The following is a 12,682-nucleotide window of genomic DNA, read 5'->3' on the forward strand; positions in this document are numbered from 1 at the left end:
TTCCTCATTTTGGGTTTGTCTGATGCTGCATCATAATTCAAATTCTCCTAGGTCTACCCAGAATACCACATAAGGGATGTTGTGCCTTCTCAAGTGTATTACGATACGAAGCAGAGAGTGCCCCTCATTGGTGATATTAAGTTTCACCACTTGGTCAAAGTATTGTTCAGGTACTAAGTAAAATATCCAGGTGCAGATAAAGTATTGTCTGTATACTCTTGTACTGTTTCTACCCTACATAGATAATACTATTCCTTTTGAAACTAATGAGTGATGTATAAGATATTAGAAGACTGTGCCAATATCCTGGCCCTCATCAGACCTTCTGATCTAGATTCAGCATCCATTGATGATTCTTATTCGAACCATTCTTTACTGCAGTGGTTGCAAAGTGATGATTTTCCAACTCTAACTCTCCTTTTTTTTCAGCTCTTCTTTTTACTCAAAACATTTAGCAAGTCTAACATATCCTCAGTGTGAACTCATTGATTCCTGTTGTTTTCGTGGTTTATAATGCATTGCTGTTCTTAATTATTTTGATGCTCAGTTTGTCACAGGGTGGCCAGTGGGAGCTCCTGTGTCTGTTTTTACATGCCCTCATTATTACTGGTATTATTATTATTATTATTATTATTTTAGTTTTTTATTTTTTAAATTTTAAAATCTTTAATTCTTACATGCGTTCCTGTTTGAGTCCTTCTGTGCTTTCTAGGCTTCTTATACTTCCCTGTTTTGGCCTCAGAGTTAGACATTTCTCCCAAGAGCCCTGGTTCCTTTTACTGGGAAACCACTGTCTGAGTGCTAGATGTGTTTTTAAGCCGTTTCATCAAGCAGAGCTAAGAAACAGATGAAATAAGTTTAAAAGTGATACTTACAAATGTCCACCTTTATATTGTTCTTCTTTGCCTTTCCACATTCTCTGTTTGTCTCTCTTTTCCACATGGAGAACCTCGGCTTCCAACAGCCTCAGCACGTTTTCCTTAATCCTGCAACACATATGAAATAGTTTCAGAGTTGCTTCACCTATAGTACTTTGAACCGCAAACCTACTGAAGAAGAGTTGAAGATATATTTGCAGTTCTTTCTTTTCACTCTTGACTGAGAGTATAGTCAAAGTGTTAAGCCGTATATATTTAGGTTTTTAAATTTCCACTTCTTACTCAGTAGGTAGCATAGTACATGTACTCTCTACTTTGCTTTTTAACTTAGTGGTATGTCTTGGAAGTCACCCCATGTCAGTTCATGTTCCCATTTTTGGGGAGGGGATGGTAAAGTACACATAAAATTTATTATTTTAATCTTTTTAAGTGTATAGTTCAGTGCTTTTAAATACATTAATAATTTTGTTCAGCCATCACCATCATTCATCTTCATAGCTCTTGTCACCTTGTAAAGCTGAAATTCTGTAGGCATGAAACCCTGCCTCCCATTACCCCTTCTCCCCAGACCCTGGCAATACAAACTTCTACTTTGTGTCTCTGTGATTTTGACCAGCTCTCTCATGTTAAGTGGAGTTGCACAGTACTTGTCCTTTTGTGACTGGCTCCTTTTACTTTCCATAGTGTCCTAAGGTTTGTCCATGTGGCATACTGCCTTTTTCAGGTTGAATAATAACCATTATGTGTCTGCCACATTGTGCTTATCCAGTTGTCACTGATATGGACTCGGGTTGCTTCCGTGTTTTGGCTGTTGTGTTGATTATTGTGAGTAATGTTGCTGCAAGTAGGAGTACACAAGTATCTCTCTGAGACTCTGCTATTTTTTTGATCACTCTGTGAAGCCTCAGTTCTTTGACCAGGGATTGAATCCAGGCCTCTGCAGTGAAAGCCCAGAATCCTGATCACTAGTCCACTGGGAAACTCCCAAGAATCTGCTTTTGGTATTTTTGGTATATACCCAGAAGTATATACTAGAATGGACATGAGTTTGAGCAAACTCCGTGAGATAGTGAAGAACAGGGAAGCCTGGTGTACTGCAGTCCATGGTGTCACAAAGAGTTGGACATGATTTAGCGACTGAACAATGAGCAATCCAGAAGTGGAATTGCTGGATTATATGGTGTGAAAGTGAAAGTTGCTCAGTCGTGTCCGACTCTTTGCAACCCCTTTGGAATTCTCCAGGCCAGACTACTGGAGTGGGTAGCCTTTCCCTTCTCTAGGGGATCTTCTCAACCCAGGGATCAAACCCAGGTCTCCCACATTGCAGGTGGATCATATGATAATTATGTTAATTTGGGGGGGAACTACCATAATGTTTCCTGCAGCAGTTGCACAGTTTTTACTTTCTCACTAACAGTGTGCAAGTGTTTGAATGTCTTCACACACTGGCCAACACGTATTTTTTTCTGTTTTTACATTTTTTAATAGCAACCATTCTAATGGGTGTAAAGTGGTACCTCACTACAGTTTTGATTTGCATTTCCATACTTATCAGCTATATTGGGCATCTTTTCAGAAGCTTATTGACCATTGTTATGTCTTTGAAGAAATGCCTAGTGAAGTTGTTTGCCAAATTTTAAATTAGGTTGCTTAGGTTTTATTTTTGTTATTGTTGAGATATAGGGTTCTCTGTGTAGTCTGGATATTAACTCCTTATGATACAAGATTTTCAAATATTTTCTCCCCTTCTCTGGTTTGTCTTCATGAAGTTCAGTTTGTATTTCTTTTGTTGCTTGTACCTTTGGTGTCATATCCAAGAAATCACTGCCAAATCCAGTATTGTGAAGCTTCTTCCTCATGTTCCTTATAGGAGTCTTATAGTTTTAGTTAATCAATTTAAGTCTGATCTGTTTTGAGGTAATTTCTTTCATGTGGTGTTATGTTAGATTTTACAACTTTATTCTTTTACATGTGGATATCTAGTTTTTTTTTTTAGGATAATTTCTTGAAAATACCAAATTGTCTTAGCACTCTTGTTAAAAATCACCTGATCATAAATGCAAGGCATTGTTTTAGGGCTTTCTAGTGTATTCCATGGGCTCCCCTTGTGGCTTAGATGATAAAGAATCTTCCTGCAATGCAGAAGACCCGGGTTTGATGCCTGGATTGGGAAGATCCCCTGGAGAAGGAGATGGCAGCCCACTCCAGTACTCTTGCCTGGAGAACCCCATGGACAGAGGCGCTGGGCAGGCTACAGTCCCTTCCACTGGTATTTATGCCAGTGCCACACTGTTCTGATTGTTACAGCTTTGTATTGATAGTCCATTTTGAAATCAGGATGTGTGACTCCCTTGGAATTCTGTATAAATTCAGGGTGTGTGTTTGTATTTCTGATAAAAAGGTCATTGGGATTTTGGTAAGGATTATATGAATATGTAGATATTTTGGGTAGTGTTGACATCTTAAGTCTTCTAATCCATGAACATGGGGTGTGTTTCCATTGTTCATGTCATCTTTAATTTCTTTCATTAGTGTGTTGTAGTTTTCATCATACAAGCCTTTCATCTCCTTTGTTAATTCCTAAGTACTTTTTGTATTATTGTAAACAGAATTATCTTCGTGATTTCCTCTTCAGATTGTTCATTATTATTGTATAAAAATTGAGCTGATTTCTGTGTGTATCCTGCAGCTTTCTGGAGTCATTTATTAGCTCTAACAGATAACAGCTTTTTGGTTTTTTTTGTGGTATATAAGATCATATAGTTTGTAAGATCATTTTACTTCTACCTTTTCAATTTGGATGCCTTTTATTTTTTTAATTTAACTTTTTATTTTATATTGAAGTAGAGCTGATTAACAATGTTGTGATCATTTCAGGTGAACAGCAAAGGGACTCTGCCATACATATACATGTATCCATTCTCCCCTAAACTCCCCACCCATCTTGGATGCCTTTTATTTATTTTTCTTACCTAATTGCTCTGTCTAGAACTTCCAGTGCTGTGTTCAGTAGACGCTGTGAAAGGGGCTTTTGTCTTTTTCCTGATTTTAAAAGCTTTCAGTCTCTCACTATTGAGTATCATGTTCATTGTAGATTTTTCATGTATGGCTTTTATTCAGTTGAGGTAGCTTCCTTCTGGGCTTTTTTGCAAGTGTTTGGGGGCTTCCCTGGTGCCTCAGACAGTAAAGAATCTGCCTGCAATGCAGGAGACCCAGGTTCAATCCTTGGGTTGGGAAGACCCTTGGAGTAGGGAATGGCCACCCACTCCAGTATTCTTGCCTGGAGAATTCCATGGACAGAGAAGCCTGGCCCACTACAGTCCATGGGATCACAGAGTTGGACACTTTGCCAGAAAGGGTGTTGAGTTTTGTCAAATGCTCTATCTGCATTAGATGAGGTTGACATGTGGTTTTCCTCCTTCATTCTAATACTGTTGTGTCTTACATCGATTTTTAGTATACCACGGTATGTTGAACATTGCATTCTGGGAATAAATCCTACTTGGTCATGGTGCTGTGCTTAGTTGCTCAGTCATGTCTGACTCTGTGATCCCATGGACTGTAGCCCACCAAGCTCCTCTGTCCCTGGGGATTCTCCAGGCAAGAATACTGGAGTGGGTTACCATGCCCTCCTCCATGGGATCTTCCCAACCCAGGGATCAAACCCTCATCTTCCACCTTGCAGGCAGATTCTTCACCATCTGAGCCACCAGGGAAGCCCAAGAATACTGGAGTGGGTAGCCTATCCCTTCTCTAGGGAATCTTCCTGACCCAGAAATTGAACCCAGGGTCTTCTGCTTTGCAGGCAGATTCTTTACCAACTGAGCTACCAAGGAAGCCTTGGTCATGGTATATAATTATTTTATTTGGCTGAGTTTGGTTTGCCTGTATTTTGTTAGGGATTTTTCCATCTCTGTGAGGACTGTTAAACTCTAGTTTCCTTTTCTTATAGTGTCTTTGTCTTTGGTATCAAGGTAATGCTGGGTTCGTAGAATGAGTTAGGAAATGTTCCATCTCCAGTTGTTAAACTGAAAAGTTTTAACATTAATTCTTCCTTAAGTGTTTGGTAAAATTTATTGTGAACCCATTAGATCTAGGGCTTATATTTTTGGGGAAGTTTTTGATTATTGATCCAGTTTCCTATTTCAGTTTTCTTCAGTGTCTTCAGTATTTAGTCTTGTTAGGTCTTATATGTCTAGAAATGTGCCCATTTCATCTAGGTTATTAAGTTAATTAGAATGTAATTTTTCATAATACTCTTATAATTTTTTTTCCTGTTGAATTGGTTGTAATGTCTTCTGTTTCATTTCAGATTTTAGTATTTTGAGTCCTTTCCTTTTTTCTTAGTTACTTTTTTTTACCCTTAGTCCATCCACTTGCCAATTTTGGTGATGTGCTCAAAGAACCAATTTTTTATTCCATTGATTTTCTTGCTATTTTTATATTCTCTATTTTTTTTGCTCTTTGCTTTAATAATGATTATTTCTGTCCTTCTGCCCGCTTTGGGTTTAGATTGTTTGATCTTCTTACATTTAAAATAGTTACTGATTAGGAAGGACGTCTGTCACTTTGCTCATTAGTTTTCATATGTTTTACAGCTTTTTTTAATCAGTCATTTCCTTCATTACTGTTTTCTTTGTTCAATTGACTTTTTAGTTTTTTTTTTGGTTGGTATTATTCTTGTGTATTCTGTAGCTGTTTTCTTTGTGCTTATCATGGATGTTACATTTAACATCCTAATATTATGACACTCTAATGTGAATTTATACTAGCTTAATTTCAATAACAAACAAAAGCTGTTCCTTTAGCTCTCTGTCTGTGCCCCTTTTAATTGATGTTTCCAAATTATACATTATCTGCCCCAAAGCACAAAATAATTCTTTTTAGTATGTTCATCACAAGTTAAGTAGAAAACAAAATTTGGAATTATAAACCAAATTTATAATAACACTAGTTTTTAGATGAATAATGATCTTTTGAAGGAACTATTTATTAAATCATGTTGAAAAAAAGTGTAGTTACTGACCATTAAAAATACCACTAGCTTTTGTAATTGCTCATGTATTTACCTTTGTTGAGATCTTTATTTCTTCATATGGCTTCTTGTTACTGGGTGATGGTCCTTCATTTCACCTTGCAGGACTTCCTTTAGCATTTTTCATGGGGCAAGTTTAGTGGTAATGAACTTCCTTGGCTTTTCTTTACATGGAAAACTTACACTTTTTTATTGGGATATAGCTGCTTAATAAACAGTGTTGTGATAGTTTCAGGTGAATAGCAAAGGGACTCAGCCATAAATACACATACACCCATTCTCCCCCACACTCCTCCCTTCCCATCCAGGCTGCCACACAACATTGAGCAGAGTTTCATGTGATACATAGTGAAGTCCTTGCTGTTTATCCATTTTAAATACTGCAGTGTGTACATGCCCATCGCAAACTCCTTAGCTATCCCATCTGCCTATCCTTTCACCCTAGCAACTATAATTTCATTCTTTAAGTCTATGAGTCTCTTTATTTTATAAGTAAGTTCACTTGTATCATTTCTTTTTAGATTCTACGTTTAAGGGATGTCATTTGATATTTCTCCTTCTCTGACTTAACTTCACTCAGTATGACATTCTCTAAGGCTATCTGTGTTGCTGCAAATGGCATTATTTCATTCTTTTTTAACGACAGAATAATATTCCATTGTGTTTATGCACCACGTATCTGCTCCTCTGTCCATAGACATTTAGGTTGCTTCCATGTCTTGGCTATTGCAAACAGTGCTACAATGAACATCGGGTTATATATATTATTTTGGATGTTGTTTTTCTCTGGATATATGCCCAAGAGTGGGATTTCAAGGTCATATGGTAGCTCTGGTTTTAGTTTTTTAAGGAACTCCCCTACTGTTCTCCACAGTGGCTGTACCAGTTTGCATTCCCACCGACAGTGTAGCAGGGTTTCCTTCTCTCCACACCCTCTCCAGCATTTGTTGTTTGTGGAATTTTTGGTGATGGTCATTCTGGCTTTCACCGCACTTTTGAAGGACAGTTTTGCAGGGCATAAGATTCTTGGTTGACAGTTTTTTTCTTTTAACACTTTGAATATATCAACCCATTGTCTTCTGGCTTCTAAGTTTTTGATGAGAAGTCTGCTTGTCTTACTGAGGATCCTTTGTATGTGGTGATTTGTTTCTCTTGCTGCTTAGAATCTTTGGCCTTGAAATTTTGATTATAACATGTCTCACTGTGAGTCTTCTTGAGTTCATCTTGCATGGAGTTCTTGAATTTCTTGGATGTTTATATTCATGTCTTTCATCAAATTTGGGACATTTGCAGCCTTTTTCCCCCCAGTATTCTTTGCTACTTTAAGTCTCTTCTAAGATTCCTACAGTGTGTATGTTGGCCTGCGTAATGGTATTCCACAGGGTCCTAAGACTCTGCTCCTTGGTTTTCAATTTTTTTTTTTCCTTTCTATTCCTCTGACACAATTTCCTTTTTCCTATCTTCAAGTTTGTTGATTTTTTTCATCTTCCTGCTCAAATCTGCCTTGAAAAACTCAAGTGAATTTTTATTTCAGTTATTATACCTTTCAACTCCAGAATATTTTTTGATTCTTTTTAAGGTTTTTTTTTTTTTTTTCTTTAAATCTCTCTTGAGTTTTCTCTTTTGTTCTTTTTTCTTGACTTTATCTAATTTTCCTTTCATTCTTTGAACATCTTTAAGGTGGATGTTTTGAAGTCTTGTTTGAGTTGACCTGCTGTATCAGTTCTGTTTCAGGGACAGTGTCTTTTGATTTTAATTTTTCCATTTGAATGGGCCATGCTTTCCTATTTCTTTATACGCTTTGTTGTTGAAAACTGGGCATTTGAAACTAATAATATGGCAACTCTGGAAATAGATTCTTTTCCCTTCGCAGGGTTTGATGTCTACGTTATTGTTTTTGTGTTTGGGGTCTGTGTTGAGGATCAGCCTGAAGTATAAATTTTAAGATCTCTAGGTCTTTTATGAACCTTTCCCTGGGTATGTGCAGTAACTTTGGGATTTTTTCTGTATATGTAGTTGTTTTGAATGTCATAGTCATTAATGTCTATCTTCTAAAAGGGGAAAAAGAAAACAATGAAGGGGCAGCCCTTGAGATTTCCTGGAAGTCATTTTAGCTGGTGGGAGAGGGGCTTTGAACAGTTGGCTGGTGAGGGTGCAATGGCATTGGCTACCCACCTTTCTGTACCTGTTATCAGAAGCAGTCAGAGCACAGATCCCTGATATTTAGAGGGTTCTTTTCCCCACCTGGACTCTCACAGGCTAAGTGCAGGCAGCTCTAGGAGCATATGCTGGGGGCTGGGGAGTGGGATGGGGCATGGACAGCTATTGTGGAAAGAGCTGAAATTGATGGAAATGAGCCACAGTTTATTGTTGAAACATCCTCTAGAAGTTGCAAGCATGGATATCAACTCCTTTGCCCTTTTAAAAAATTTTATTTATTAAATTTATGATAAAAGGTACAGTTCACAAAGATAGACATCATAAACCATTAGACACCTAACAACAAAGAAACAAGGATACATAAAGCAAAAATCAGAACAGATATAAAGGAAAAGAAAAATACAATCATAGTGACACATATTAGCATTTCTTTGAGTATTTTATCAAGTGCAAAAAAAGAATAGGAACATCTTGAGTAATGTCATTAATAATTATAGTAGATTTCTATTCATATTAATAATGTTTGATCTTTTTATAAGAAAGCCCTGAAGGTTGTTTTTCTTTATCATTAAATTTAATCTTTATACTGTGATATGTCTTGATTTGGGTCAGTTTTCCCAGGTGGTTGGTGGGAGTTCTTTCAGTGTGTTGATTTAGGTCTTTTTTTATTTCTGGAAAGTTTTTGTTGATAGTAATTTTACAAATTAGTTCATTCTTCCCCAGGAACTTCAAGAATATGTGTGTTGTATCTTCTTTTCTATATCAGCACTCAATCTTAGATCCTTTTACCTTCTTTTTTAAAAGATTTCTTTATCGTTCCTTGCATTTCTTCTCCTTACTAAATTTTAATCAATTCTATTATTCCTTGGATACTTTGTACTTTTGTTTTTGATATGTTTTTATGTTTGATATGACTTGATCTTTTATTTTCCTGAGTTTAATCATCCCTGTTTCATCTTTTTGTTGGATGTATTTTTTTTGCATCCAGTAATCCTTATTAAGAACATTTAATTCAGTTTAAAGTGTTGTGTTATAGATTTGTTTTTGATTTACGAGAATTTTTCTTAGCTGAGGTGTGTAGTTTTGCTTTAATGTGTAAAGCTGTGCCAGGTCTTAGTTGTGGCACGTGCAGTCTCTGAGGCACGTGGGATCTTTAGCTGTGGCTCTAATTCCCTGACCAGGGATTGATCCCGGCCCCACTTCATTGGGAGTGTGGAGTCTTAGCCATTGGACCACCAAGGAAGTCCCTAGATTTGCTTTTTAAAAAAATTCTTACAGTAGCTTTATATGGAATTGGTTTGAATCTTTTTATTTCTTTGCATTTAATTGACCGGTGTCCTAATTCAAAAGCATTCTTCTGTCACTTTAGTGATATGATGTTTCTTCAATGAATGTTGTTATTGCTGATCATGGTGGAGTGGAAAAGGGGTTGTTTTTCTTTTCATTTTTGTGAAATCCTGAATTTTACCCTCTTATGTTTCTTTTACTTCACTACCCAGGAATGCTGAAAACTGGGTAAATCTAGTTTTATATTTTTAAATAAATGTTTAAATAAATGAACATTTCTTTTTCATTTATGGTTTGCGTAAGGTTACCATTATTCTCCAGACCCAAAGTCTATATATAGACTTTTGAAATTATTACTTTAGTGGTGGTGGTTGTTCAGTTGCCTAGTTGTGTCCGATTCTTTGCAACCCTATCAACTGTGGCACACTAGGTCTTCCTGTCCCTCACCATTCCATCTCCTGAAGTTTGCCCAAGTTCATGTTCATTGCATCAGTGATGTCATCCAGCCATCTTATCTTCTGACACCCTCTTCTCCTTCTGCCCTCAATCTTTCCCAGCATCAGGAACTTTTTCCGTAAGTTGGCTGTTTTCATCAGGTGACCAAAATACTGGAGCTTCAGCATCAGTCCTTCCAACGTGTTTTCAGGGTTGTACTTGAGTGGTAGCAAGGAAGAATTATCTTAATATTAATGAACTAACTAGTTCTATAAAAGTTCAACTCCCTTTTCATCTTAGTTATTTTATCTGTTTTTTTCTATCTTTTTTGTCTGTTTTATATGAATACTTAGAGAACATGCGTTCACGGTTATTGGTTGTTTCAGAATTTACATGCTATGCATTATTCAGTCGAGGTCTCAACTGTAACATAGCTGTGGGGAGACAGTATTTGAGTCTGTCTCCACTGCTTAATTAGTTTGTTTTATTTAGCAATGTTCATCACCTCTCCGAAGCCACCATGTAAAAATGAGGTTGAGGAGAACATTTCCGAGAACATTTCCCGACTAGAATTACTGAGTGAGGTCAACATTGTAAAGCTCTTGAAACATTTAAGTAAATATTTACTGTTTCAAACACTTGACACACTAAAAAAGCCTTCCTTGTAGGTGAAGGGTGAAACCTGTTGCTAACATCCTTGTTTTCTAGGTTGCTGGAGGAGCCAATATAAGTCAGATTTCAGAAGCGCTGAGCTGCTATAGGAATAGATCATGTTTTGTGAAGGAAGCCCTCTACAGGCTCTTCACAGAGACGTTTTCAACGCAAGTAACCATGCCTGCTATTTTAAAGGTAACTACAACTCAGAAATGTAATTTTTATAACTACTTATTATTTGATTCAATTAAAGTTGTTTAAAATTTGGAAAACTCAGCAGTGGCCACAGGACTGGAAAAGGTCAGTTTTCATTCCAATCCCAAAGAAAGGCAATGCCAAAGAATGCTCAAACTACTTGCTGACCTGCTTCTTGAGAAATCTGTATGCAGGTCAGGAAGCAACAGTTAGAACTGGACATGAAACAACAGACTGGTTCCAAATAGGAAAAGGAGTACGTCAAGGCTGGATATTGTCACCCTGCTTATTTAACTTATATGCAGAGTACATCATGAGAAACGCTGGGCTAGATGAAGCACAAGCTGGAATCAAGATTGCTGGGAGAAATATCAATAACCTCAGATATGCAGATGACACCACCCTTATGGCAGAAAGTGAAGAGGAACTAAAAAGCCTCTTGATGAAAGTGAAAGAGGAGAGTGAAAAGGTTGGCTTAAAGCTCAACATTCAGAAAATGAAGATCATGGTATCTGATCGCATCCCTTCATAGCAAATAGATTGGGAGACAGTGAAAAACTTTATTTTGGGGGGCTCCAAAAAAGTCACTGCAGATGGTGACTGCAGCCATAAAATTAAAAGACGCTTACTCCTTGGAAGGAAAGCTATGACCAACTTTGACAGCTTATTGAAAAGCAGAGACATTACTTTGCCAACAAAGGTCCATCTAGTCAAGGCTATGGTTTTTCCAGTGTTAATGTGTGGATGTGAGAGTTGGACTATAAAGAAAGCTGAGCACCGAAGAATTGATGCTTTTGAACTGTGGTGTTGGAGAAGACTCTTGAAAATCCCTTGTACTGCAAGGAGATCCAACCAGTCCATCCTAAAGGAGATCAGTCCTGAGTGTTCATTGAAAGGACTGATGTTGAAGCTGAAACTCCAAAACTTTGGCCACCTGATGCAAAGAGCTGACTCATTGGAAAACACCCTGATTCTGGGAAGGATTGGTGGCAGGAGGAGAAGGGGACAACAGAGGATGAGATGGTTAGATGACATCACAGACTCAATGGACATGAGTTTGAGTAAACTCCGGGAGTTGGTGATGGACAGGGAGGCCTGGCATGCTGCAGTCCATGGGGTCACAAAGTTGGACATGACTGAGCTACTGAACTGTACTCAACTGATTAAACACATTGAATACAGTTACTTAATATGCCTTATTCTATTGTGAGTCACAGTGCCCACACAGAGGAAAAGAAAAGCAGTGGTAGGCTTAAATTGCCAGATCGTCTCATGTTTTGAGCGTCTGAATCAATCTCAATTGTTCAGATTTTTGAATTTGATCTGAGCATGGGATGATAGAACCATTGCCTAAAACAGAACTTAATCTGAAAACATGAATTCACTTTGTGTAAACTTCTTATTTGTTCCTTTACTCTTTAAAATCTAAGATAATAGTTGTTTTAAAAAAATAGCAACCACAATATCCCTATAAGAACAGAACAAAACAGCAGTAATTGAAGGTAATTAATTCTAGCATTTAAAGTATTGTGAATAAAGTAAAGTTACCAGTATTGATAGGGTTAGACTTTGCTTTCCTTTACAGAAGGATGAATTTCTTTTAAATGTAACTGGAAGAATTAAGTGGTTTGAGAAAGAAAACTGCTATTACTTAAAATTAAGTGTAAATTGAAGCCTTAAAATTATTGTTTTTATTATTTGTAATTTCTGCAGTTCCATAAAAATAGGCTATTTTTATGGCTATTTTCAGGCTATTTGTGTACCATGGAGAATTAGATTTACTCATAACTTAAAAATGATACTGTATAAAGGGAAAAACTCTGGATCTTTGTTTCCCATCTGTAAGGAGGAAATTGAATCAGATATTCTAAAAGTCCTTTTCATATCTATGTGAGATTTTGTGATTTTTTTTTATTGAAAATCATATTTGTTTTGCTTTCTATGTATTTATATTGCAGATGATGGCAATTACATGAAATCCTAAGAGCAGTTTACAATATAGAAAAAAACAGTTTCCATAGGAGGTGTTGGAACCATA

The 12,682-nt window shown here is 37.0% G+C and overlaps 1 protein-coding gene across 4 annotated transcripts in view; it reads left to right on the forward strand.

Annotated features, from left to right (window-relative positions):
* ZYG11A (zyg-11 family member A, cell cycle regulator) overlaps positions 1-12,682 on the forward strand; it is a 75,492-nt gene that overhangs the window by 36,809 nt on the left and 26,001 nt on the right. For all 4 annotated transcript variants that reach the window (XM_004001985.6, XM_060409277.1, XM_060409282.1 and 1 more), the window contains one exon: positions 10,504-10,644. In XM_004001985.6, coding sequence (XP_004002034.3) covers positions 10,504-10,644 — 141 coding nt within the window. The remainder of the gene's footprint in view (positions 1-10,503; positions 10,645-12,682) is intronic.

This window comes from Ovis aries, chromosome 1, assembly GCF_016772045.2.
Source record: "Ovis aries strain OAR_USU_Benz2616 breed Rambouillet chromosome 1, ARS-UI_Ramb_v3.0, whole genome shotgun sequence".
Lineage (NCBI taxonomy): Eukaryota > Metazoa > Chordata > Mammalia > Artiodactyla > Bovidae > Ovis > Ovis aries.